At 46.5% G+C, this 26,743-nt stretch overlaps 1 protein-coding gene and 1 pseudogene across 1 annotated transcript in view; one reads left to right on the forward strand and one right to left on the reverse strand.

Moving 5' to 3' along the window:
• Positions 1 to 26,743, reverse strand: part of LOC125441807 (tubulin-specific chaperone cofactor E-like protein) — a 132,598-nt gene that overhangs the window by 7,983 nt on the left and 97,872 nt on the right. Inside the window, exons 18-25 of the mRNA XM_048512723.1 lie at positions 25,918 to 26,528; positions 22,889 to 23,450; positions 18,196 to 18,395; positions 13,772 to 14,155; positions 12,694 to 12,980; positions 10,551 to 10,831; positions 10,029 to 10,139; positions 1,716 to 1,918 (exon numbers count right to left, since the gene is read on the reverse strand). Of these exons, the coding sequence (XP_048368680.1) occupies positions 1,716 to 1,918; positions 10,029 to 10,139; positions 10,551 to 10,831; positions 12,694 to 12,980; positions 13,772 to 14,155; positions 18,196 to 18,395; positions 22,889 to 23,450; positions 25,918 to 26,528 (2,639 nt within the window). The remainder of the gene's footprint in view (positions 1 to 1,715; positions 1,919 to 10,028; positions 10,140 to 10,550; positions 10,832 to 12,693; positions 12,981 to 13,771; positions 14,156 to 18,195; positions 18,396 to 22,888; positions 23,451 to 25,917; positions 26,529 to 26,743) is intronic.
• LOC125442321 lies at positions 4,297 to 4,409 on the forward strand (annotated as a pseudogene).

The following is a 26,743-nucleotide window of genomic DNA, read 5'->3' on the forward strand; positions in this document are numbered from 1 at the left end:
ATCATTACAGCCTTGTTCAGGTCTTGCTGACTGAAGGTCATAGCTTCCTTTATTGAGTCAATCTATCTTAGATTGTTATTGTAATATATCCCATAGAAAAATGTCCATTATAGATATTTCTTATCGCACAAGAGAAATGGAGGAGTCCACCGATTTGGGGAGACTCTGTAAACCTCCATCCATCCATAAAAGGCAGAAATGGTTGATTATTTACTCCTGTGATCTTCAAATGCAAGGACTGCGGATCTCCCCTGCATTGACAGTTTATTTTCAGGATCATGGGACCTACATGGAGTAGTAGATCTGTGGGCTGCAGAGAGGAGGGAACTACCAGTGGGGCTATTAATTCACACAAGCCCTGTGACCCTAGGAATGAATTTTCTCCAGGTCAGAAAGGACTACTGGGGAAAGGGGACACAGGGTAACTCTGTGACTGTCAATGCCTTCCATCATCATCATGCAGGATCTAAACTAAAGATGACTGACCAAAAACATATCAGTGCGGGGATGTTTAGGATGCATAGGGATACCTGTCTTAAATTTTGTTCTTCCAAGGAACACAAGGTGTTAACTAAAAAGTTTTTTCCTATGCCAAGTCAATCCTGGGCTCTAGCTACTAAATCACCCTGGTTTTTGTCACACCAATGTGGTCCTGGATTGCCAGCCCAGGTACTGAGCTTGTGCAATAATTCACAACAGGACAAAGATTTCTATAGAATTTTTTGGCAGGCAATTTCTGTGCAAAGATTGAAATAATTTTCTTTTAAAGCTTCAGTTAGCAGACAACTCAACTCCTGCTCAAGCTGGTTCATGGCTACAGGCCAAAAACCGCCACTGTTGGTCTATTGAGGCTATTGTGGTTCTGGTGAGTGTCTCCAATATGGACCGATTGATTGGTTTGCATCTAAAAGCTGGAGACAGCATTGCTAACTAGCTTGCAGCAAATTTCAAAGAAAATGTTAAAGATGACCTTTCCTTCTAAAGAGTGGGGTTTTTTTATTTTTAAAAAGCAAAATCTATACTATTGCATGTGCACTTCAGTGGCATTTTCCACACAAACCTTTTAAAACGTTTTGAGACAGGAAATAAAACATTTCCTCTGTGGAGTCCCACATTGATTTGATCCCCAACATTTTTTATTTCCAGGCTCGAAACCTTTTAAATGAATCCCCTTTTATAAAACAATTCTCTGGCAGAAACGTTTTGAAACATCCTCAGATGCTGTGCGATCTATTGACTATGTTCCCCATGATTCCTTGAACTTCCTTCTTGGAAGAACTGTGACTAGCCCAAGGTCACCCAAGGAGCTTCATGTGGAGGAGCAGGGAAACAAACCCGGTTCACCATTGCTGCTCATGTGGAGGAGTGGGGAATCTAATCTGATTCTCCTGATTAGAGTCTGCTATTCTTATCCACTAAGCCACGCTGGCTCTGAATGTGAAATCCAGAGGGATCCTTTCGTGATAGCAAATCTCTTTTTCCACTATACCATTTTTCTTTTTTCCCCAGAACATACCATAAACAATGCAGTAAAAAGTTATTTACATATCAACAGTACTGTGTAAAAGATAATAAACATAGTTGACAATGCTGCTTTGGCTGCAAAGCTGCAAAGCTCTTTGGCTTTGGATATAAGTGTGGGAACACACAGAAGACTCAAAGAAGCAAGAAACACTGTGAGCAGAAATGAGCTCAGAGTCCCCAGCTAATCTGACCTGCACTATGTTTCCACAGTTGCCCTTGGTGTTATTGATCTGGAAGGAGATGAAATCTTCGCCTTCGATGCCGAGACACTGGCGGTCGTTGATGCGCACTCCTTCCCTTTCGAAGCCCAGCTGGAAGAGTTTGCACTTCGAGATGGACACCTCCATTTGCGCGGCTTTGCAGGTCACTTCAGCATCCAGGATGTCATGAGTGTCTGCAAGAACATCGGAGTCATCATTACAAACAAAGCACAAATAGGCACTGCGAGGGACAGTTGAGCAATCTTGTATCCTACCACTCCGCTTAGCCAAGTCTGAACTTTTACTACAGCCTACGATGAAAAAAGATACAGGACAATATCTTTAATATACAATGTTTGAGATTTCATTAAATCCCTCAACTTGGGTAAAAATAGAAGCTCAGCCCTATCAAAGCCCCAAAACCAGTGGCGCCACTGAATTTCCCCCGCCCTAATACTTTTGCAAAAGGAGGAAGTCAGGTTAATTTTAACTTCGTTAAGATGGAGGGAACTGGTGCTTGAGAATGCTTCTGATATTGCTGGCTCATCTGGTGCAAAACCAGTTTAACACTGACATGCATCCCAGTGGGGTAGTCTAAAACTGCAGTGTAGAGTTGCCGGTGATGCTGTGGATTTTGCAGGCTTGCAAGCCAACCGTGGCGCATCTGGGTGCCGGTTTTGCCCTAGGCTGATTCCGCATGGGCCAAAAACAGCAGTGTGAAAACGGTGTGAAAATGGTGTAAAAGGGTTTTAAATGGTGTAAAAGGATTTATACTGTTTTCAGACTGTTTTCACACCACTGTTTTGGGCCCATGCGGAATCAGCCTTAGAGAAGGTCCAAAGGAGCAGGTGCCCATCATGAAGGATTCTCCTTGCCTCTGCAGTAGCAGCAAGAGATGTTGTCTACCCATACCGGCTCCTTAGCCCTTCCTCTCCAGACGCGATCTTGTGACTATCAGCCACGAAATGGTCAACAAGCTCTTGGCTCATCCTTGACAAAGCATGAGAAGCTAGGCAGAACATGGCTTTTCAGCTGTTAGCAAGAGCAAGGAGAAGAAAGCCAATCAATCTTAGCCACAGTACTTCAGCTTCTAGGGCCACTAAAAGTTGCATATTCAAACGTTGAAAGTGCTAAATAAAATGAGCCACGTCTACTTAAGGTGTACTTTCTCTCATCTCTACCTTTTCATGTTTTCAAGATCTTTAGATGAAGCTCTGCTTATGCATATGTAACCCCCCATGCTCAGAATGGGTTGACCCAGTAAGGGGTGGAGACTCAAAGCAGCAAGAGGCTGCAGCAGACCTCATGTAGTTGGAGGAGACAAGGCTACCAGACTCGGGCCTTGATTTTTATAAGCCCTTAACACCTTGTTAAGGTAATTGCAATATTGTTGGGAACTACTGGAAAGGTAGTTGTTTATTTTTGCTATGTTGTAAATGTTGGAGTTTATTGTTTCAGGGTTTTTTATGTTTGTAATGGGTGAGAGTTCTCCTGGAAACCTTCATCATGTTGAATCCTGTTCATCAAGCCCTTGGAGTCTTCAGGAGCCAACCCACTTGCAAAGAAGAATTGGACTTGGCAATATCAGTAGACTGTAAATATAAGGACTTGAAAATGCAACCTGAACAGGACCTTGAAATGTGATGTTAAATGTTGATGCTATATGTTATATGTTAAGTAAACGATTTTGTTTTTTTAAAATTTGTTGTTGCAAACTCATTCCAAGTTCTGCCCCACAGAACCCACAGATAGAGGTTACACAGACACCACTCAAGCTGAGTGCGACAGAGCATTTTAGGTGGAGGCAGTTCTAGACTCTGGCATTTCCTTCCAGCAAAATTCAAAAAAAGGTTCCTGCTCACTTTTTATGCCTATCTGATGTAATCAACTAAATGTTATGCTCTTTGCAGAGGCATTTAAATTGTGAAGGTTGCTTCAGCATTATTTATTTTTAAGAGTTCTGAATTTTTAAAAACAGCTACATTTAATCTGAGGCGATTCTGGGTTTAAATGTTGGGCAGTGAAGAAATCTTTTGTCACTTCTGTGCATTCCTTTTGGGGAAAGCAACTAATAAAATAAACGGCAGCCACAATGGAGTCTGTGCAGTCATGCCTGATAGGAGCTCCCTATCAAAATGGCACTAAGATGGCTCCTGTTCTGTTTGATCGTTCGAGCTCATCTGGGGAACCGCATTGGTGAGAAAAATCATTAACACTTCAGGCATCCGAGAGAGACAGACAGACGGAGAGCATTGAACTGTGATTTCTCTCTTATATACTCCTGGAAAATTATAAGAGCAATTGTGGCTGTAGCACAACCCCGAAGCCACAATTATTTGAAGCCAAGCCAGAGTACCCAAGGTGTTCCGTAATATCATACCATCTGTGAATGGTAGCTATGAGGACTCCCTTTCAAACTGGAGAACAGTATTTCACTGGTCCCCAAGAATGTTTGAGGTCTAGGGCTGGATTAAGGCATGCTAAAGTCTTAAATGATGTCAAGTGAACCAGATGTGTTTTCACACTCCTACATTCCTGCTGGGTGACCTTGGGCCAGTCACAGTTCTTCAGAACTCTCTCAGCCCCACCTACCTCACAAGGTGTCTGTTGTGGGGAGAGGTTGTGGGGAGAGGAAGGGAAAGGAGCTTGTAAGCCACCTTGAGTCTCCTTACATGAGAGAAAGGTGGGGTATAAATCCAAACTCCTCCACCTCCTCCTCCTCCTCCTTTTTTTCCTGCTCTCTTTTTTTGTGCTGTTAAGTCATAGCTGACTCATGGTGACCCTGCAGCTTTTTGAAGGCAAGAGATGTTCAGAGGTGGTTTTTCATTTCCTGCCTTCTCAGCATGACCCAGGTATTCCTTGGAGGTCTCCTATCCAAACACTAACCAGAGCCTGATAAGCTTCTGAGATCTGATGAGATCAGGCTATCCTGTGCTCTAAACACAGAGCTTCAGTGATCAATTAACCTTACATGACATCTCACCAAAGCAACTGCTATATGCCCAGGCCCTGGACAGTGACCAGGTTAACACTGAGAGCCAGGAATTTCTCAAATACAGTCTTAAACCGTATTGACCGATAAGGGTTTTCTTTCAGATAGCCCTTAGTGTTCAAATATGACTTGAGGAACAATTGAAATAGAAGAAGAAGAAGAAGAAGAAGAAGAAGAAGAAGAAGAAGAAGAAGAAGAAGAAGAAGAAGAAGAAGAAGAAGAAGAAGAAGAAGAAGAATTTGGATTTATATCCCCCCTTTCTCTCCTGCAGGAGACTCAAAGGGGCTTACAATCTCTGTGCCCTTCCCCCCTCACAACAAACACTCTGTGAAGTAGGTGGGGCTGAGAGAGCTCCGAGAAGCTGTGACTAGCCCAAGGTCACCCAGCTGGCGTGTGTAGGAGTGTACAGGCTAATCTGAATTCCCCAGATAAGCCTCCACAGTTCAGGTGGCAGAGCTGGGGATCAAACCTGGTTCCTCCAGATTAGATACACGAGCTCTTAACCTCCTACGCCACTGCTACTCATAACCAAACCCTTGCCTCAAGGGAAAGTTGACCCAGTTTTAAACCAAGGGCCACACCAGCTACACACTAAAGAATCCTTGATAATTCCCACAAAAAGCAGGATGTAACTTGTCTATTTCACCAGTCTTCTACCAAATGTTACAGGATGGCGACTGGCCACTGTGTTGAGGGTTAATATGTATAAATTGTTGAGATTTAGGTGGTGTTGATATTTACATTTTTAAAAAAAATTATGGAGTGAGCCTTCGCTCTTTATTATTTATATATTCAAATGTAACATATTGTTGTTTTCATTTTTAAATGTATGATGATGGCCTCTCCAAGCTTATTTTGGAAGAGCAGGACAGAAATGTTTCAAATAAATATTCATGAATTCCTACACAATAATTTCGAATACCCTGGGGGAGGGGATGCTATACCAGGTTCAGGAGTCTAAAGCAGCTTCCTGAACCTCTCCCAATGAAAGGAATGCCCTCCTCTTGTCACTCCAGGGTTGATGGACAGTTCAAAGTTATATTGCCAGTACCAATGAGCTGAGGATACACACTATAGACACCAGCAGTCGGAAAGGGGACATGCGCTGTGTAAAATTGATTTTGCATCTTTTTTTAAAAAAATGTATGCACATTTATATGGAAATGAGATGAGGCCCTAGGGCTGAAGGTATACTGAAAACAAGGTTGGACGAAGCAATAGAAAATCCTACTACAGGAAACAATCCAGCACCAAGGCCCAAGGGACAAACTAAAAGAATTAATGGTCCTTTTTTTTCAAGTTCCAATGGTCTGATTCCTGCACTGATGTAAACTGGCGATTGCTGGGACACACCAACACATTTCAGCAAGATGCAGCCTGTAATTTCTGCGGCGGTGTTGTTACAACAGGGTAACGGGTTCAAAATATTTAAGCCAAAAAGCTTAAGCCGACAAAGGAATAAAAATCAGATAAATGTTTTATTCACGCCAACAAACGGGCAAAACAGGATCAGGGGAACCACGTTGAAATGGCTGCTGTCTCTTACTTTTATAGGTTACATCAGAATAGCAGTAAAAAGAATACACCCTAAAGTTCATCATCATCAATTAATCTTTTGAAAAGGGTGGGGATGGGGCAAACTAGTGCCCTTATTGGGAGATGTCAGCACCTGGTTCTTTGACGCAAGATGAACTAGAGCCCTGTTTCTTTCTAATCTATATTGTCTTTTGTTGCCCTTCTCCTTAGACAAAGAGCCTAAACATTTTCATGTTTCTCTCTTCTGTCACTAGAAGAAGGACAAATCCAAGGTATCTGTCTGGGAGCAGTAAGATCTTAAAAACAGTTGAATTTGCACATTCTGTATAACTCTGAACAAGGGGCATTCTGCTGGGCTATCAAGCTTGCCTAGTAACAGAAAAAGGATAGATTTTCAAGCTTGCCTTTTTCTTTATTCAGCTGCATCATGGTTGCCAACTACCCATTACAGAAAGAAAGTAATGGGGGGGGGGGGGCGGCGGCAAAAAGAAAACCTTTGCTTTTTCAGAGTATATTCCTCTTATGCCTTCTGCGCCTACAGTGTGAAGATTCTGCTCCGAGCCTGCAACTCTTCAGTCAGCTCGTTCAGACCTGTCTGTAATATTGCCTCCACCATTTCCATGTCACGTTATACATCAGCAGTACCTTGCAAACACAAATAACTTTAGTGTCACAACATGCCTGATCAAATTGCAGACAGGGTAGAAAAAGGCAAAGAGGGAGGAAAATTAGATTGCACCAGACGGCGCAGGACTGACGGCGTCGCATCCTGGGAGAGCTGTTTCTCCAGTCTCCCTGCAGACCCTTCAGGAAAGCGGCAGGGAGAGCAGGGAGATCAAGGAAACTGTTCTGCCGGGATTCATTTTTTTTTGGAAGCGCCGTCAATTCTACCAGGTCTAATACTGCATTCCATCTGGTCTGGGTGAAGCGCTCTGCTTGCTAGAAACGGTTACAACTGGTGCCATTTGGAAGTTCCCTCCCTCAAGGGGCTCTTCATTCATTTTTATCATCTCCATTCTGTCCTCTCTATCAAAGACATTCAAAGCAGGCTACGGACAATATAAACAATGACAGCGTAAAATATTCATGTATTAAAACAGCGGCAGTAAAGAAGGCAACACCTGCTGTAAAGTAGAAGAGAAGAAGAAGAAGAGTTTGGATTTATATCCCCCCTTTCTCTCCTGTAGGAGACTCAAAGGGGCTGACAATCTCCTTGCCCTTCCCCCCTCACAACAAACACCCTGTGAGGTAGGTGGGGCTGAGAGAGCTCTGAGAAGCTGTGACTAGCCCAAGGTCACCCAGCTGGCATGTGTGGGAGTGCAAAGTACCCAAACAATGGTGCCTTTCTTAGAAGCATTAGAAGAAGAAGAAGACTTTATTTACAGTCAATGACCGGATATATTACAAAACTCCAAAATATCTACAACAAAACAAGAATGCAGATCTCTCTCCCGTATTCCAGCACTATCCATTTATATATCATTATACTTTGTAATCACACCAAACAGCATAAAAATACTAAACAAAATAAAAATATCTAAGGGGGATACCATATTCAGATCATTTTTTTCTTTTTCATAATGAATTGACAGAATTTTGCTACCCATTTAGTAATATTCTCCTTCTTATCTTGTAATAGTTTTTCACAACAAACTTTATCAGAACAATATGTCATTTTGTGTAGTAGATGTGACAGGCATTTTTTCCTTGCCGCCTCATAAAGGGGACACTTTAGAAGCATTAGGACAATATATTTTTTTGCCACAAAGTCCAGCCAACTTATTGTATGGCAAGCGACCCCAGTATAGTGCCACTGGGCATGAGCGTAAGTCCATCTGCAGACCAGGTTCAAATCCAAACATTGTCACTTCCTTGTGATCCAGCCTTGAAAACCCCTGGAGCCCATAAACCCAATCGGTGACTCCACAGTCTTAAAAGTACAAATATTTACTTGAGTCATATCAGAAAAGAAATAAATGAAAACAACTTCAATAGAACACATTTCCTAAGGTAAGACAAATAGAATACATCACCATTGCTTTCACATCCTGCCTGTGAGCTCCCCAAGGCGTCTGGTGGGCCACTGCGAGTAGCAGAGTGCTGGACTAGATGGACTCTGGTCTGATCCAGCAGGCTCTTTCTTATGTTCTTATGCACTGCCTGATCTTTTTAACTGGAGATGCCGGGGATTGAACCTGGAACATTTTGCATGCCAAGTGGATGCTCTACCACTGAGCCACAGCCCCTCCTTAAGGAGCTGAATAGGCTGTATGGAAGAGTATATCCAGGTGCCCTAGAGCCAACTGCCATGCAATGTAAATTTCTAGGAGTGAACCAAGCTATCAAGGGCAACAGGAGTCCAGCCAATTAGAAACTCTCCACCTGAATCTAACAGCATTCACGTAAGGGACAGCTTCATAAGTCTCCCACTTCTACAGACATCCTGGACAATCTACAACCTCACCAAGTAGTGGTCAGTCCCTGTGAGGGGAAGGGTAGAAATCTTTCATGAAGAAACCATTTAACCCAGTGGTTCTCAACCTTCCTAATGCTGAGGCCCTTTAATACAGTTCCTCATGTTGTGGTGACCCCCAACCCTAACATTTATCCATGTTACAGATGGAGAACACTGATGCAGAGAGTCTTAGGCGACCCCTGTGAAAGGGTTGTTCGACCCCCAAAGGGGGGTCCCGACCCCCAGGTTGAGAACCACTGATTTAACCCTAATATAGGAGATCAAAACCATTCCCCCTGCGGCCCCTGAGGGGACTGCAGCAAGAGCGACATGTGGAACACCGAATGGCTGGCAGAAAAAAGATAATGCCAATTGCTATTTGAATTAATTTTTCAAACTTAAAAAAAAGATTGTTGATCTTGATTTTTAGAATAACTAAAACCCTTCAATGATGTCATGCAGCAATCTCTGCACTGAAAATATCACATTTGAATACTTGTAAATTAATCTAGGGCTGAAGTCCCACACTGGGCTGCAGAAATGAAGCTGCGACAACATGGGGACATTTAGATTTGAGTCCAGTAGCGCCCTAGAGACCAAGAAGAGTTTTAGGGTGTAAGGTTTCAAGAGTCAAATCCCCCTCTGAAATAACTTTGGAATATCTCACTGTGCTATCTAAGCAACTATCCCCAACCAAGATATGGGCCATTTCGTCATTCTCCCCCTTGTCCTGTCCAGATGGTGTGTCTTTAGAGAGTGTCTTAACCTACTGCATCTGTGTATGGTTCTCCAGTTGCACAGTGGCGGATAGGAAGGCGCTCCAAAGGGTGATCACTACTGCACAGAGGATTATCGGCTGCCCTCTCCCCTCCTTGGAAGAACTCTATAATTCCCGAAGCCTAAAGAAAGCCCAAAATATTCTGAGAGACCGGTCTCATCCAGCACACTCTTTTTTTTAACTGTTACCATCCGGCAGATGATACAGGTCTATAAAAACTAGGACAAAGAGGCTTAGAGACAGCTTCTACTCTAGAGCTGTGGTAATGCTGAACTCCAGGGCTTCGTGTTGATGTGTTTGGGGCTGTGTAGGAATGGGTGGAAGAAGGGGAAAGTGAGGATGGGGTATGAGTCTGAAATTGTGTGCATCGAGGAATGCTGCTGTAAATTTTCGTTGTGCGGGCACAATGACAATAAATGCTTATGCTTATGCTATGCTTATGCTCAAGTCCGCTTCATGCTTTTAATTGTCTGTTAAGCATTTTTATTTAGTCCACCCTTTCCATTTCCCTATTAATCAAACCCGTGTGCAACATCCACTTACTATTTCCATACGGTGGTGGTTCGATGCAGCCACAAAGTTCTCCGCCGTTGTCAACTTCACAGGTTCTGTTGGGACAGTCTGCCCCGACACAGGGATCTTCAACCACTCCTGCTAAAAAGGAAACAGGCAGAAAAACAACCAATTTACTTTAAGACCGGTTACATCTGCTGCTGTTTGTCACAAATACATTCAGTGCTCAGCCAAGAGAAGACTCACAACCACCCTCTGTTACCACCACAGCACACCAGTGAGGGGGAAATACTTCTGTAGAGGCAGGTAGACATTATGGTTCCATCATGTGCTACCTGTGTTGTGTACCCTGTATTTTGCTGAAAATCAGCACAATTTGTGGTGAATTAACTGGCTGAAAGTTGGTGATGCACAAAAGAAGAGTTGTGTTGTTTCTCTCCATTGCTCTTGGTGAGAAAGCTTATGAAATTGTCCTTGCAACTTAAGGAGTCCCCTTATGGCAAGTCTGAGAATCCCTCAGGAGGACAATGGAACTAAGCCTAGTTCACTTACAGCAATTCTCCTTCTCAATCCACTCGGTGCTGAGGATCCCAAAGGAACGGCAGGCCTCTCCATAGGCTGCAAGGGAGCCGCAAAGCTGGTACTTCTTCTGGTTGTAGCAGCCATCGAGGAAACAGGACTCATAAAAAGGCAACGGGTCCAGCAGTCCGTAGCAAGGCTGGAAGAAGCCCTTCATGTCAGTCAGCTTCAGGCAGTAGTGGTCGCTCTGCAAGACCTGAATCTTGACGTTGTCGCAGGCAGCTGCGTACTGGGAATACTGGAGCTCGTTGCAGCTGGAAGTGAGATTTTAAGAATGGTCACTCAAAGAGGTAGAAAGAAAGGGTAGAGACAGTGAGGCAGGAAGCACAGATAAGAACTGTGTGTGGAAGCTGCCACCTCTGGTTCATGAAAATACCAAAGGACAGCATCTCACTGGCATCCAGAACATCTCAGGTTCCAACCTCACCATCTCCAGTTACAGAAGGATCTTGGAGAGCTGCTGTTGCCACTGGGGCAGGTAGCATAAGGCAAGATGAACTAGCAGCCCAACAGAATCAGGCAACCATTGATATTCATGCTTCTGAGCAGTCTGTGCCCTGACCTGGTTGGCCCAGACTAGCCTGACCTCATTAGATCTCAGAAGCTAAGCAGGGTGGGCTCCACGTTAGTATGGCTGGGAAACTATGAAGGAAATCCAAGGTTGCTACACAGGGGGCAAACCACCTGCTACTCTCTTGCCTTTGAAAACCAAGCCGGCTGTGACACAGTGGCACATTCCACCACCAAGCATTCTGTGGTCCCTGAGCATTTTGATATGATCTTGAGGTTTTTTTTTCTCTGCAACTGAAAAAGGCCATTTGTGCATGCACTTCTTACCCCATTGCTGTTTGCTTCGCAGTGGGGTTTCCTGTGGCTTTTTGATTCTCCTTCTGCCAAATGTTCCCAGCAGAGTTGATCCTCTGTTTTGCCCTTTGCCCACTTTCTCACTGTTTCTGTGCAACCTCCATTTGCTTGCTACCTTTTATTCTGCCATCTTTGGCCTAGCTAGCATTAGGTTCCTAGACCAGTGGTGGCAAACCTATGGCACGGGTGCCAGATGTGGCACTCAGAGCCCTCTCTGTGGGCACTCGCAAGCAGAGTGCCCCCCCCCCACATCTAGGCTGGCCTCGGCCGCTGGGCTCGATTATTAGCATTAAACCTAAGACCTAGTTTTGGGGAAGCAGTGTAGGTAACCCTGCTAAGCGCTGTTAAACCCCACTGATTTTCATGCAAAATAAAGTGTGATCCTTTACCTGGGAGTAAGCTCAGTTGCTGGCAATGGGCCTTGCTTCTGAGTAACCCTCCTAGATTGGAAGAGTTGCACGGTTGCTTCAAAGCAAAGCCACCGACTACCACCAAGCTTACTCCTGAGTAACGCACGCCTCGGAGCTAACCGTTTTTTCTAAACTAAAACCTCAGTATTCAGGTTAAATTGCCAGGTTGGCACTTTGCGATAAATAAGTGGGTTTTGGGTTGCAATTTGGGCACTCGGTCTCGAAAAGGTTCACCATCACTGTCCTAGACCATGTCAATTTCTTGTCAGTTTCACTGGATCTATCCCCCCATTAATGGACCTTCAGTTAAAAAATTTTTAAAAGATAATTCTTCTGATCCTTTTGTAATGTGGCCCAAAGAGCAGGAGGAGCAGGTGCTGTAGTGTAGGTGCGAAAAGGTGAGAAGCAAATAAAAACACCTGAAGTTAAATGCATGCTGATCTCCTTCACATTTGCTGCAAAGGCAGAGGAAAGTCACACCTCCAGAGCTTTTGGAGAGTGTAAGGATTCTCTGATCAGAGAGTGCAGTGAGTTCCGAAGAGGGGGAAAACATGTGTGCAACTGAGAATCAAACCCGATGCGAATGTACGTTCAATGTGAAGGAGAACACAAGAGCCTGAATGCCCCAAATCTAGAAACTAACTCCCTTTTCTTTTTGCAGTGATTGGGAACTTGCTATCTCCAAATCACTGAAGAGATTTTGTAAGAGACCAGAGATGATACTTGGTCCTTCCCTTTACCCAGAGGATAGTGCATAACCCATTACAGACTCATTGATCAGAAATGTCCTGTGAGTGACCCAGAGTCCCTTTCCTGCGCATGGCTGCTCGCACTCAGCTCACCTCTTCTGCATGCCATTGGTCTTCCAGCTTTGTGCCAAGAACACGCTGCTCACCACCGGTTTCCCCCGCAGGGTGACGTAGTCATCTGTGCGGTCCCCGTTGAAATTCCCACACAGGCCACAAACTTTATTTTGCAGCCTCTCGCCAATGCTGATTTTGATGACGTTTAAGCCATTGTAGTGGATCTGGATATCGGGGCTGGTATCAATTACCAGGAAACCCTCCATGCTGTATATTTTGGTTGACAAGCCAGTCACAAAGGGGACAGTCACCTGTGTTCCGTTCACCTAGTTGTGGAGATAAATAGAACTGAGAAGGAAGGGAAATGTGGAAGTCTTCATTCTGAAAAATGAAGTCCCATGTTGGATCTCAGCAGCTGAAGCCGCTTCCACAACCAATACCTCAAACTTGCTGATTTGGTTTTCTACCAACATTTTGAATTCAGAGTTTTTTTAAGAACATAAGAACATAAGAACTAGCCTGCTGGATCAGACCAGAGTCCATCTAGTCCAGCACTCTGCTACTCACAGTGGCCCACCAGGTGCCTTTGGGAGCTCACATGCAGGATGTGAAAGCAATGGCCTTCTGCGGCTGTTGCTCCCAAGCACCTGGTCTGCTAAGGCATTTGCAATCTCAGATCAAGGAGGATCAAGATTGGTAGCCATAGATCGACTTCTCCTCCATAAATCTGTCCAAGCCCTTTTTAAAGCTATCCAGGTTAGTGGCCATCACCACCTCCTGTGGCAGCATATTCCAAACACCAATCACACATTGTGTGAAGAAGTGTTTCCTTTTTCCAGCTCCAAACTCCCAACTAGAGATATAACGTTTAATTTACTCGAACATTTCAAAGGCATTCTTATCCCCATGTCTCAGCCTCATCCTATAGAGAAATTACACTTTTAATTCCAGAAGCTAAAAATTCAGTTCTACTAAACTGTTAAGATAAGTTGCTAGATTACCCTAACAGATTCCTATCAGCATCTTGGAATGTAGGCAAATCATGGTGAAAACTACCATTCACCCTCAGATTATCTTTAAGGTCTCCTTAAGGCACAGCAAGAAGTGAATACTATACCTTGACAGTGTTACGATCACTAATAAGAATTTGCTCCTCGTTAATGTAGAAGTAAACAGGTGAGATGATAGTCAAGTTGGGGGAAGACCACTTATCAAAGTTGATAATGAGCTGAAAGGAGACGTCAGGGAGTTTCTGGCAGATGGTGGAGAGGACGAAGGCGCAGTTAGCCGGGAAGTGGAGAAAAGCACCATCGAACGTGCGGAAGACTCCTCCACCCGCTGCAATGCAGTAGGACGTCTTAGTGGTGAAGCAGCCCCGGACTCCGTTCCGGAGGGCACACTCCTCGTCCGATTTGCACTGCCGGGGGTCACATTGGATGAGGTTGCGGCGGAAGCAGCGGCAACGGCGGGTACAATCGCTGCTCCAGAAGAGCTGCTTGGGCTACAGAGGAGAAGCGAGAAAGAAAAACGCAAGTCAAGTGACTTTCCCAGGTGGTGAACCCCACAGCGCCTTCTGTGGGCCCCTGGGTATGGTGGAAAGGCAAATGATACAGCTACCTCGTTAAAACTTGAATGGGAGACCTATACTCCCCTGAGTTCTGCAGAAGGAGGAAATGTAATAAGAATCATTGTTACTATTATTCATCATTAGGTGTGTGTGAACCTCCTTCAAATTTAACACAATTACTGAAGTAACAGAGGAAGATAAAAAGAAAAGGAACAGCCGCAAACGACGTAGATCAGAGACAATCTTTTCAATAGATGTGGATGAATGCCTAAGGTGACCTCATCTCTTCTGCCTCTAAACTAGTGTAACCCAGCAAGGATCAGATTTTGCAGCTAGTGCTTCCTCTTTTTAATTGGGCTTCTTTCTGGCAGATCAAAAGGGGTGTGACAAACTCCAAGCCAATCCTATTTTTCTGACACTTTCACAGCTTGTAAAGAAGAGGAAATGCAAAGTTACAGTTTCCACAGCAACCTCCCCCTTTCTTTCTTCAAAAGGAGCGGGTTACAAATATCCTGTTGACCACTGATGTGCACCTTTGCAGGAGAGCACAAATTACATTCCACCCTTTTGCTATCAGATTAATAGGATAATCGAGCGCATGAGCCAGCACCTCTGCTGATAAGAGGCTCTGGCGCCTCATTTTTTTAAAGGACGGGGAAAACCAACTGCAGGCAAGTGGAGAGATGAAGCTGGTAAACAAACCATTCCTCGCAGCAGCCATCTTGGAGTCCGGACAGGCACAACAGTCGCTTTCAAAAAGGTTTGCATTTCAAAAACTGTCAACAGGGTAAAAGCCACTTTCTGACAACACAACAATTTGGTAACAAATCATTCCCAGGGTTTCATCGGAATTTAAGACATTTGTGTAGCGTTCCCTGAAAATAAAACCAAAGAGCTCTTCCTAAAGCCCCATTCTTGTCTCTTTCCTTGATTACTGTCCTATTTCTCCCATTAATTGTTTTAACTCTGAATCCAAACACTCAGCTCTTTCTTCTCCTGGATTTATATCTTTCATTGATATATGCTGAGAGTAAATGCCCCGAATCCCACAGTGGCTCTGGTGTAAGTAACAGGGAAGAATCTCCGTCTGGGTGTATGCAAATTGATGCCATAAAACGAAAATTTAATTTTGCCGTATTTTCTCCCCAAAAGCAAGGCTGAAAGCACATCCTTATTACTGAGAATTTGTCATTGCATGGTGAGAATTAAACTGATTAACGATACGTAATGCACAGAACTATAGTGCTAAATGCATTGCCGTTGTTCGTTATTTTGGGATCGTGCATGGAGATAATGGTGAAGAAAGCCGAAAAATGATTGCGATGCCATCTAGCAAAGGAGAAGGGACAGAGGCTGCCCCATGCAATCGACAAATTATCTGCAAAATACCTTCGCCCTTTTGAAGAAACACCAGTGGGTTCTCCGTGGCATTGTGTTTACAGCCTCCAAAATCAAACCATTATGACAACAGGGGAGGCAACAAACAGCCAACAGAGAGCCTTCCATCTTCATACTGTTTCTTTTCTTACTTGGAAACCATTTACGATCCAATCTTACAGGTGGCTTATGGAAAAATACACCATAATTTGTACTTTACGCTCTCAGATTCTACAGGCCTTGATGCTGCTGCTTGGTGGAATATACATGAAGAAGGCGACACTTCCTATGGATGGTTCATTTGGAGGCGACGCTTCCTATATCTCAAACACATTAACTGGGAACAACTGAAACAGCATTCACTCAGAAACACTCTTACTTCTTCCCAAAGCAGCTCAAAGGATCAGGAAGACTGTCAACCTGGCTACGTTGTATCTTTTCCCCCTCCCATGTTAAGCAACTCTTATTTGCACAGCTGTTAAGATAAGAATTCACATCACTTTGTTCAGTTTTATGCCCCTTCATACTTTTCAGGCCTGGATTTTGTGGACCATCCAGTTAATAGCAGAAGGGTTTTTAAAAATCCTTTATTGAATACAAAATAAAGGCAACTCCTAAAATCTGCATAAACTAATGGAGGGTGACCAAAATGGTAAAAGGTCTGGAATCCATAAGGAGAGACTTAGGGAGCTGGGTATGTTTTGTTTGGTGAAGAGAAGGTTAAGAGGTGACATGATAGCCATGTTTGGATATTTGAAGGGATGTCATGTTGGTGAGGGAGTAAGCTTGTTTTCTGCTGTCCCAGAGACTAGGGCAAGAAGTAATGGATTCAAACTATGAGAAAAGAGAGTCCATGTAAACATTAGGAAGAACTTCCTAACAGGTCAGGTCTGTCTGACAGTGGGATATGCTGCTTTGGAGGGTGGAGGAGTCTCCTTCTTTGGAGGTTTTTCAACAGATGCTGGATGGCCACCTGTCAGAAGTGCTTTGATTGTGTCTTCCTACATGGCAGGTGTTGGACTTGGTGCCCCTTGTGGTCTCTCCCAACTCTGTGATTCTATGATTCTTCTAACACACATCAACAATATGGTTTCCACAATTGTACATGTTGTTCCTAGATAACATGATCTCCCAACCTTTGTCTAGGGTTAGGGTCAGGGTTAGGAACAACAACTTGTTCAAAAATGGACAAGGGGGTTTAAGTGGCTTTAAAGAAAGAGGTGGACACTTACATAGCCTTTCAAAAGGAGTTTCATTGTCACTTTCAAAAAGGCATTAGTATCAGGAGATGCCAAAAATCATGAATTTGAACAGAAATATTTGGGATTCTCACTCCATACGGATTTGGATTTTGGCTTGTGCAGCCTGCTCTCAAGAATATCCAGGATACAGCAGCGAGAATGATTATAGCAAAAAAATGGAAATCCACTGAAATACCAAACTTGGAAGACTGGTTAGAGAAAATTTACATATTTATGGACATGGACTATATTTCATTATCATTACAGGCAGAGGATACAGAGAAGAGGGAAGAGGAGTGGAAACCACTGAAATATAATGTATTAAAATGAGACTAATTAACTACCCATATGTTATTATTTTCCACTATAAATTGTAAAATGACAACATATTAATTTTGGAAAGAGAAGTTTTCTGAATACCAAATAATGGATACCAAACTTCCAAATGGGGAAGTAAGATTTTTTAAATTATGTTATAGATAATGTCATTGTATAGTGTCGGGTGATTGTTTCATTTTTTCCCTTTGTTATTGATGTTTTGTATGACGGAGCATGTAAGTAGATGGACGTACTGCTGATGAAGTGACATTTATATGTATACAACTATTAATTCTAATAAACTTTATTTTAAAAAAAATATCCAGGATACAATGGACAAAGAAAAATGCCCCCAATAACATGAATTCTGCACAGGACTAACTTCATCCTGGAGATGGATTTCCAAGAATAGCTGCTCTCCAGATGACAGAGGCCCTTTCCCCTATTTCCTTAAGCCCCGCGCTACTCTCCTCAAGTAGCGCGGGGTCCAGCTGCCTTCCCCACTTCAGGGGCGGCGAGAACGCAGCCGCCCCGACGCTGCCTCTCTCCCGCCCCCTCGACGCGCGGAATTCCTGGTGCCTTTTGAAATGGCGCCTTTTGACGACCCCGCACATAGCGCGGGGTCGTGGGGAAGCCAGGGCGTGCGCCAGGAATTGCCCGCAGCAAACCTTGGGCAGCCTGTGATCCGTTCCCCTGGAGGAAATGGCTGTTTTGAAGGTTGACTCCGTGGCATTTCACCCTGGTCTTCCCAAACCCCACCCTCCCCAAGCTCCACTACACAATGTCCTGGAATTTCCCAACCTGGAGCTGCCAACCCTAGTCCCAGCTGTGGCATGGAAATTAGCTGAACTGAACCCTTGCTTGCTTTGCATTTGGCATACCACTGCTAACGAACGTCAGCTTCTCCTGAATTCAGTCCATGGCACAGCTGAACCCAAACTGGTGCTTGTGGAGGGAATCCTCTTCCAAGCCGACTGCTGGCAACTCGGATTCCAAAATCCCCCCACAGGAACTGCTGTGTTAAAAGCAATGCCTCACCTCATAATATTTGCCATCGGAGTAGCAGCCGCAGTTGTGCGGGAGAATGCAGTTCTTGCCATTGAGGACGTAGCCCGGGTCACACTGACATCCTTCCACGCAGTAATGGTTGCAGTCGCTTTTCAGCCGGATGGCAGCGCAGCGGGGCTGGCACACGCTCACGCAGCTCTCGTAGTGGCTGTTGGGAGGACAGCTGACCGCTAGAACAAGAGAGATGGGGCTTAGCCTTGGGACTGAGTGTCCTTAATAGGATTCTTGGATCAGACACACAGCCCTGCTTCTGCCAGACTTCCGGCCCATAAACAGAAAGCACTTTGCACCAATTGGCTACCAGCTACCAGCTGAATAACTTGAAAAAAAATCTTCAGATAAATGAGATAAAAGCTTCTATTATATTGTTAAGCTTCTATTATAAGTTTCTATTATATTGTGACGTTTCTGTTATCTTACAGGTTTGTGTTACATTTATTGAGATGCGAGTTGCTTCTAGGTTTAATTAGATTGTTAATACACGGGAATCAGGTTTCATGACGGTGATGCACATTAGGTTAATGAGGAGCAAAATGAGAATTTGGTAGGCACCTTCAGAACCCAGCAAAGGTTTCTTTCGGGTTATTCAGTACTGAATGCTGGTAGCTGACAGGTTTAAGGTGGCTTATATTGGTGTCTTTTATTGCACTTCTCTTTTGATATGGTGGATACCTTTCCTGACCAGCCAGGTGCCCACTTTGGCACATGCCCACAGGAGCAAACAAGGTTCTAGAGAAGGTTCTAAAGCACAGGAGCAAACAAGGTTCTAAAGCAAACAAGGTTCTAGGTTCTTGGGGGTCTCTGGCCACAGCTGTGTCACTCCTGCCACAACGCAGCCAGGTGGGGACAGTAGAGGCCTGCTGTCCTTACTTCCCTTAGTGTTAGAAATGCCAGAGAACCCACAGGACCAACAAACACGGATCCAAATCATCGTGTGTGTCCATGGACAACGAGACCTCGTTCAGACTCCTTTGTCTGTCTCACAGACCATCTCCGAGAGGCATGTTTGCAAATCTTCGCTCTGCCGCGCTATCGTGCTGGCGTTCAAAAGGAAAATGAGCAAATCCTTCACCCTCACGCCGCCGCCAGCTCCCAAGCACTGCGATCAAGTCCTTGAGATTCAGGAGCAAGGCTGATTTAAGCTATCAATTTGTGGATAGAAAATGACCCAAATTTAATTTTTAAACCTTATTAGTGATGAAAATGATTTTCCAATTGATTTGCCAGGCGGCCCGCCTGCCAGAGAGGCTTCGCATCTTCATTTTACGAGGAGCGTAATTGAACAATACATTGTAATCCTATTGACAAGAGAGCCTACTCTCCCTAGAACAAATGCATAATCTTTTCCTCATATGGATAAGCTAATAAAATTTGCATTTGACAAATGAAGAATGGCTGCTTTTCAGACAGGAGGTTCAACCTGCAACTTTCTGGAAAAAGCCTACAAGGTACGAGACTGGAGAATCTAGTGTTGTGAGCCACCCCTCTTGCCAAGGGGTCTTCCGTAGGGGGAACATGATAGCCCTTCCTAAGGTTTAAAGGACGGAGTCAACCAGCTAGGATGATGTAGCAAACTGACTTTCCCTGCGCAGGTATGAACAAGCTCAGCATCTCTTGCTACGACCACGTGCACTGTTCAAACCAGAGGTCACCTACCTTTTTGTGTCCATGGACACATTTGAAAGTCAGGCACAAGGCGGTGGGTGGAAGCACAAAATGGCTGCCAAAGGAAGTGAAGCCACACACATACTCAGAGAAAGTCTAACTGCAGGGAAGAAGAAGGACGACTGAACCCATACACTGGGAAAATCAAGTGAGACAATGAAACCAATGTGGTGGCAGCAGCAGTCACCAAAGCAATGCTAGTTTAATCTGTGCAGCTGGTCAGAAAAAGGAGGAGGAGGAGGAGGAGTCTCCCCACAACAGATGCCTTGTGAGGTAGGCAGGGCTGAGAGAGTTCGGAGAGAATTGTGACTGACCCAAGGTCACCCACTAGGATTCATGTGGAACAGCGGGGAAACAAATCCAGTTCACCAAATTAGAGTCCACCACTCTTAATCACTACACCACAATGGCAGCCTGACCCCACTTTCTGAAAATATGTGGTGTAAGCCAGGTAAAGTGTAAGCAGGTGCCATGTTGGGCACTTCTGGTTAAAACACGTACTTCACAACTCTGGCCCACTAGAACATGCTGACCAGACATCCCGCTTTTGGTGGGACAGTCCCACCTTCAAACAATTTGTCCCGCGTCCCATGGGTTATTGAAATTGTCCCGATTTTTGGGAGGCTGCCGCACTGCCTTCTGGGGCACAAGGCAGTGTGGCAGCCTCCCCCGCGCGTGACCTCAGGAGCACGGCCTTCTGGGGCTTGCCGTTTCCCACCCTGTCACGGGGCGGGAAACGGCAAGCCCCAGAAGGCAGTGTGCTCCCCCCCGTCCCGGTTCAGAAGGATGTGGATATGCACTAGAACAGGGGTAGGGAACCTGCGGCTCTCCAGATGTTCAGGAACTACCATTCCCATCAGCCTCTGTCAGCATGGCCAATTGGCCATGCTGGTAGGGGCTGATGGGAATGGTAGTTCCTGAACATCTGGAGAGCCGCAGGTTCCCTACCCCTGCACTAGAAGGATGTGGATATGCACAGAGAAGACCCAAGTCCATCCACTCCGAGCTGGCAGTAGCTTTCAAGCATCTGCAGTGCAAACCCTCCACTTCAACAGGCCAACAGTTAATAACTCAGAGGCCAAACTGGATCCACGTGCCGTGGCAGGAACCCCGAGTGATGGCCTCGAACTTTCCAGCCAAGGGCATCTGGACAGGCACCGCTGCAACAAGCTCATAACCATGAATCGAAGGAAATGCCAAAGGCAGAAGGAGCTTTTGCGCCGGGTGCTTAAATATCTGTCAGATTTCGTAAGCAACCAATAATTCATCCCCTTGCTGCTCCGTTTCCTTTATGAAACCGGTGACAGGAGAGATAATCTTCCGTGACTCCGGTACACATCTCTTTCATGTCGAGGTATTTGTTGAGCTATTCTTTTTCCCTGTCTCCTCTTATCTGTGTCATTTTTATCCACTACTTTCTCTTTTGCCATTAGGGGCCCTAATCTCAGCCTCTCCACCTCTTCCTGTCCCTGGGAATTCTCGGAGCCTCTCATCTCCATCTATCTTCCTATCCCTTCGCTTGTCAGAACCTCCTTCCTCAAAAGCTCAGCCGCACGCCACAATTCCCCCAATTCCAAAACCAGCAGAGCTCTTCTCAGGACCCGTTGAGGGTTTCACCGAAAAGGATAAACAGCATCATTTCCATTCAAAGTGCAGTCGAGGAAAGATGTCAGCCAGGACAGACACAAAGAAGGTCCAAGAGGCTGCTGGAGAGAGAGCTCAGAAAAGATGCTGAGCAACCACAACAGGTAGGTGTCTCTCTGAACAGCGAATGACGTTAAACTTGGTGGTTCATAGCAGGTCATCAAGGTATCACGCTTCAATACTACTGTCTGAGAATGGGCCATTTTCTTTTATTCCAGAGTCCGACTCTGGCCCTCCAGATGTTTGTGGACTACAATTCCCATCAGCCCCTGCCAGTATGGACCAAAGTTTCTTGTAAGTTCTTATAAGTTTCTAATTATCCATTGAAATAGATTTTGAGTTTTATTAATGTTGATTTTATGTACTGTATATTGACTGTGTGTAAGCTGTCCTGAGCCCGGCCTTTGGCTTGGGTAGGGTGGGATATAAATAAAGGAAAGGAAAGGGTGATATGGTAGCCATGTTTAAATATTTGAACGGATGTCACGTTGAAGAGGGAGCAAGCTTGTTTTCTGCTGCTCCAGAGACTGGGACAGTGATGGCGAACCTTTTTGAGACCGAGTGCCCAAATCGCAACCCAAAACTGACTTATTTATCTCAAAGTGCTGAGGTTTTAGTTTAGAAAAAACTGGTTGGCTCCCTCTTCCTCTGCCCCACCTGCTTGAGCAGAGGCCAGCCTGCTCTAGCCTCCAGCAAGTCCCGCACGCACTGCTCTGTGTCTCCAGCATCTCTGCCTCCTCTGCACCCCCCCCCCCTCGGGCAGCAGTCACCCGGAGCACAGGCACCAGGCCCATCGTCCTCAGTGGCCCAGGCCAGCCTAGATGTGTGTGTGTGTGTGTGTGGGGGGGTGATTTTCCGCCCCCCAAATGACGAACTCTGTGTGCGCGTGCCCACAGAGAGGGCTCCGAGTGCCACCTCTGGCACCCATGCCATAGGTTCGCCAACACTGGACTGGGACAAGGAGGAATGGGTTCAAGGAACAGGAAAAGAGATTCCACCTAAACATTATGAAGGGCTATTCAGCAGTGGAATATGCTGCCTCAGAGGGCGGTGAAGTTTCCTGCTTTGGAGGTTTTTAAACAGAGGCTGGGTGGCCATCTGTCAGGAGTGCTTTGAGTGTATGGCTGGGGGCTGGACTGGATGGCCCTGGTGGTCTCTTCTGACTCTATGATTCTAATAACTTAAAAAGATCTGCACAGCCAGTCAAATCTCCAGTGGCCAATCACAAGCCCTGCTGGGCAAAAGCCCCACTTTCTAAAAACACCTGGTGGACGCTAGGAAAGATGCCAGCAGGCCACAGGCCACGACACCGGAGGCGTGTCCTACAGATTCAAAAACAAAACACTCTGCTTACAGCAAGAGGTGAAATTCCTCCAACCCGTGACGGCAATCCCCTGGGTTTGGCAAGTGCTGGCGTAATTCTGCAGCCAGCTGCAGGCGGTTTGCACGGCTCCACCATCGATGCAGGTGTCAAACAAGCAGTTCTTGTAGAAGAAGCTGGGGTTGACTTTGCTGTGGCACCTGGAGAAGACGCCGCTCTTGCTGGGGATCAGGCTGCATAGCTGCTGGGGCTTCCAGAAGCCTTCCACCTTGCCACAGGCTGGACACTTGTCATTGCAGCCCACCTGACAGAAGGGATCTCGCTTGGCCCAGCTGAGGCCAAACTCATAAATGCTGGAGGCCAAAATCCGGGTGGCCGTCTGGAGGTCATCATTCGGGTTGCCGTTATATCGTCCGCAAAGACCGTACGTGCCATTCTGGAGGCTCCGGGGAACGGTGACCGAGAGGAAGGTCTTCCAGTCATAAACCACCTTCAGACCAAAGTCAGTCTCCACAACGATGTGGAAACCGAAGGCAAAGATGTTCACTTTCCCTTGGCCCAACTTCAACGGCAGGTAAAGGCGCTCGTTGTTAATCTGCAAAGGGAGGAAAAGACGTTTATGAAAGAAGTTACAAGTCTTGAAAGATGGCTGTTAGTCTTGGATCTTTAAGTCAATAAACAGACTCTGAAGTATTGGTTAGTAGCGTTTATTGAATAGGTATTGAAGCACCACACTGGTAAAGCCAGTTCTGACGAAGTTGGCATTCGCAGTCCCCTTTATCCCAACAGAACACACACAACCTATTTTCCCAAGAATTTGTGAAAAACAGCTTTTGGAACCGAGGTGCCCCAAGGTCGGCAGCAGATAGCAAGAGAAAGCCACCTGGCTTCCTGCCCCACGAGATAACGGATGTAACATAATTCTTATGGGACAGGAGAACCAGGGGAAGCCTAGTTGTCTACAAACGTGTGAAGCCATAAAGTAAAATCAAGGAAAGAATGCGCAGATGGCAATTGATACATATACCAGGCTGGTTACATATATCTTTATAGCAGCAGCAATGTGTTATTTGTCAGGATATTGAAAATTGCAAGGTGGTCATATGCTGGTCTAGAATGAGTGGAATGTAACAGTCAGCAGAATTGTAAAGGTCAGAGCCTCTCTGTCTGGGTCTGTAATGATTGTCATGTAACAGTCAGCAGAAATGAAAAGGTCACTGGCCAGGAGGATGAGATCATCTAGCTCAGGGGTCGGGAACCTTTAAGATCCAAAGAGCCATTTGGACCCATTTTCCACGGATAAGAAAACACTTGGAGCCGCAAGGGAGTGGGTGGGGACAAGCGACTGGGCTCCGAGGACGCATCAGTGGCGAGGCCCCTTGCGAGGGGAGAGACATGGCTTGGGCTGTCAGGATGCTGAGCAGTGCTGCCACAGGTGGGGGAACTGTAGTGCAGCTTGCTGCACGTTGGGGCTTTGGAGCGCGTCCAAGAGCCCCGCGGAGCCCAACAAGGGCAGACGCCATGGAGCTTGGTCGAAAGGCCCCCCCCCCATAGCTCCACACTTCTTCCACACTTCTTCTCGAGGCACCCGCAGGGCTGCAAGCATTGCCTCGGGCTGTCTCTCAGATGCGGCACCTCCTTTCTCTCTCCTCAACCCACATTGCTTGGAGCCCTGCAAGTGATCCTGAGGCGCACTCGTCCGTCCTTGCTGGGATGTCGGCGGGAAGGGCTGAGCAGGGATAGGGGCTGCCTGCGCCTCCTGCTGCGGCCAGTGGGGCTTCCGCGGGGGGGAGGGGGACCTGCGGAGGAAACGGCGGGTGCCGGCCGGCCTCTTTCCCTTCCCGCCGGGCGCGCGTGCACAGGGGCTGGAGGTTGCCTGCTCGGCTGGCTTCTCCTCCCTGCTCTGGCCCCCTCCCCTCTTCGATCTGGAGTACCGCCAGGTAGCTGAGCGGTGGGCTGGTGGTGGAGGAGAGGGAGGTACCCCAGAAGCGGCGGTGGCGGCAGCAGCAGCAGCACTTTGCCATGTGAAGGACCAGGCTGGGTGGAGGCGTCTCCGCCTGCCAGCCTGCCAGCCTGCCCACCCCTACCTTTGCTGCCTCGCCTCCCCTCGGCTAGAGCTCCGGAGTGTGGAGCAGACCCGCCAGGAACCTCTCTTTTTCTGCCCGCCCCCTCGGCGGCATGCTGAGGGAGCGGTGTCTTCCCCCTCCCTTCCTTCTGCACAACCGGGCACTGCCCCAGGAGCCAGTTGTGGGGCTCGGCGTTGGCCACCCTGGGGACGTGTGGCCGCCTCTCTCCCTGGCCCCCTCGTGTTGAGCCGCTAGCCGCTAGGGTCCCAAGGAGCCATAGAACAAGAACAAAAGAGCCACATGCGGCTCGAGAGCCGCACGTTCCCGACCCCTGCTCTAGCTAATGATTGGCTGGACAAAACTATATAAGAAGACTGCAAACCCAATTCAGTATCTTCGCCTTCAGGTTCGGGCTCAGATTGTTGTTAGAGTAGAGAGTGGATAGTTATTAGATGAGTAAAAACATTGTTATTTGGTTCCTTTGAGAAACAAAAGATAAAGTATTCCTGTTGGAATGAAATCTACTGTCTGAGTGTTTTTATTTTCTTATACTGCAAGCAGTTACCTCCTGAACTTTCTAGCAAGGGTGAGTTGGCACCTAGTCCTTTCGCTGTGCACTAGACCAACATTATTTTAAGCAGTTACATGATTCCAGGAGTGTATCTCAATCACCTAGATGGCATCCCCCTGACAACGGCCCAGTAGAGTAACCAACGTGAAACTCACTGTCTAGCAAAACAGAGGCCAGGGAGACCAGGCTATGGGAGGCTCTAGAAGGCTACAGGAAACCACGGTTGGCCCTCACTAGTACGTAGATGGGAGGCCACCGAGGTAGTCCAGTGATACGACACAGAAGCAGGCAATGACAAACAACGTCTGAACATCTCTCCGCCTTGAAACCCTTACGGGGTCACCATAAGCAGGCTGCAATGACACTTGACGACACTTCCCACCACTACTGCAGGTACAAAGTGGCCCCCACAGCGGCTGACTTACCAGGACGGTGTATTTGTAGGCCCGGTGGATGACAATGTTGTAACTGAGGACTTCCACCTCCACCTGTTTCACCCACAAGGCCAGTGAGGGGTCCCGGTCCTCGTTCTTGGCGGTGACGGTAAAATCAGGGATTGGCTCCACTCTCTCTGACCTATGGCGAGAGACGGTCGTGCAAAGGATCAGGGGGCAGCTGCTCTGAAAATCGAAGGCAAACCCGTCGAAGGTCAAGTAATGGCCATAACCAGAGACGATGCAGGAGGCGTCCGTGCGGACCTGACAGTAGAAGAGGCCGCTCTCTTCCAGGCAATACTCGTCCTCCTTGCAGGGAATGTTCTCACAGTGCACGCTGTTGTCGGAGCCATTGCAGTAGCAGAAGTACTGGCAGTCGATGTCCATCCAGAAGGACTGATTGGTCGACAGCTGGTGGCCCTCGAAGATGCAGCCGCATTCGCTCCGGGGAATGCACTGAGTGCCTTGGAGGGCAAAGCCCTCGTCGCACTGGCAACCCTCCACGCAGCTGTCCAGGCACACGGGCCCCGCTCCCAGGCTTTCGCAGGCCTCCGTGCAGGTCATGCACTCCTCAAAGTGACTGTTCTCGGGGCATGTGAGAGCTAAAGCAAAAGGAAGGGGGGAGAAATAAGCTTAAAAGGCTGTGGGTCCCTCTTACATCCTCCTGTGCAGTTTCTCTACGCTCATCTTCAACGGCGGGTAGTTCAGCACAAAGGAGCGACATGGTGTATTGTTGAAGGCTTTCACAGCTGGAATCACTAGAGTGTTGTGGGTTTTCCGGGTTGTGTGGCCGTGTTCCAGTAGCATTTTCTCCTGA

Source organism: Sphaerodactylus townsendi, linkage group LG12, assembly GCF_021028975.2.
Source record: "Sphaerodactylus townsendi isolate TG3544 linkage group LG12, MPM_Stown_v2.3, whole genome shotgun sequence".
In the NCBI taxonomy this organism is placed as follows: domain Eukaryota; kingdom Metazoa; phylum Chordata; class Lepidosauria; order Squamata; family Sphaerodactylidae; genus Sphaerodactylus; species Sphaerodactylus townsendi.